Source organism: Vollenhovia emeryi, unplaced genomic scaffold (genome assembly GCF_000949405.1).
Source record: "Vollenhovia emeryi isolate VEMERY1.0 unplaced genomic scaffold, V.emery_V1.0 DF951495.1, whole genome shotgun sequence".
Taxonomy (NCBI): Eukaryota; Metazoa; Arthropoda; class Insecta; order Hymenoptera; family Formicidae; genus Vollenhovia; species Vollenhovia emeryi.
Window position 1 is genome coordinate 1 of NW_011954871.1, and position 1,088 is coordinate 1,088.

The 1,088-nt window shown below is 30.7% G+C and overlaps 1 protein-coding gene across 1 annotated transcript; it reads left to right on the forward strand.

Moving 5' to 3' along the window:
• Nucleotides 1-327: 327 nt before the first annotated feature.
• On the forward strand, nucleotides 328-1,082 carry LOC105559415. The gene is made up of 2 exons (XM_012007709.1): nucleotides 328-682; nucleotides 777-1,082. Exons 1-2 carry the CDS (start codon nucleotides 533-535, stop codon nucleotides 945-947), a joined length of 321 nt encoding a protein of 106 aa, XP_011863099.1. The 5' UTR covers nucleotides 328-532; the 3' UTR covers nucleotides 948-1,082.
• Nucleotides 1,083-1,088: the final 6 nt, after the last annotated feature.

A 1,088-nucleotide genomic window follows, 5' to 3' on the forward strand; every position in this document is an offset into this window, starting at 1 on the left:
TATGTAAATGTATATATATGCAATACATATATGTTATAGGCGACATATACATTAATATGTATATATGTATATAGTATGATATATATGTATGTGCAATACGTACATCATTTATATGATCAAATGTAAATATCGAAAATAAAATGAAACTTAACCTATAAAAAATCTTATTATAACCAATAAGGTTCCGATATGTTCGAGCTGGCGGATCGAGTATATCACATTATGCGTGTAAAGCGATGTTAAAGCGATTAATAATGTTATTATCGCAATCGAGTAATACAATTCATGGTTGATCTGCTGAAGTGATATCGTTATTAATCACTCGAAGAACGATTCAACAGTCGAAAACGCTAAAAGTGAATAAGTCATCGCCCGGCGGGTGAGTGCGAATGAGCACGTTCGAACATCCGAGACCTTATTAATACTTATTATATAAACACTAATAAATTTACCATGTAACCTTTGATCATGTAATTGCAATAATAACATTGATACTTGATGAACATTGTTTGTTTTTCTAGAATGGACAGATATGCATCGACAGTTATCAGAAATAGAAAAATTTGATATTAAAAATCCATGTAAGGATGACAGGAAGAAGTTAATGAAAAAAACATTTAATGACTATGAGTCGGACGACGAATACAACCAATGTATTAAAAAACGAAAGACTGAATCAAAAGTAAATATAATGATTACATTTCAATGTTATTATATTAAATATAAATCATTAGTTATATATATTACTTTTGTATATATACTTTCGACCTTTACAGATTAACAAACGATCCAAAATGACGAAAGCTGGAACTTTAATGCAACAAAGAATGTTATCTAATATAAAAAAGCAAACAACTAGTGTAGAGAATGTAAGTAAATGTCTTTTATTGCAAGGCTTACTGGAGATTTGCAAGATAGACAGGAAACCGATTCTTGAGCTATTATAATCAATGGTCACCTCCGATCATTACTTGACTCGGGGCCTGTATTCTGTTCACATGCACGTGTCGACAATTGTCAGTTTAGTATAAGTATTGTTGCGCAGCTTTTATATGATATAAAATACCTGCGCAATGTCACTTAACCAA

Bases quoted from the DNA above. Each gene is read 5' to 3' on its own strand.
- LOC105559415 (XM_012007709.1), top strand. From the start codon at position 533: ATGCATCGACAGTTATCAGAAATAGAAAAATTTGATATTAAAAATCCA. The intron at 683-776 runs GTAAATATAATG...CGACCTTTACAG, and splicing joins AACGAAAGACTGAATCAAAA to ATTAACAAACGATCCAAAAT.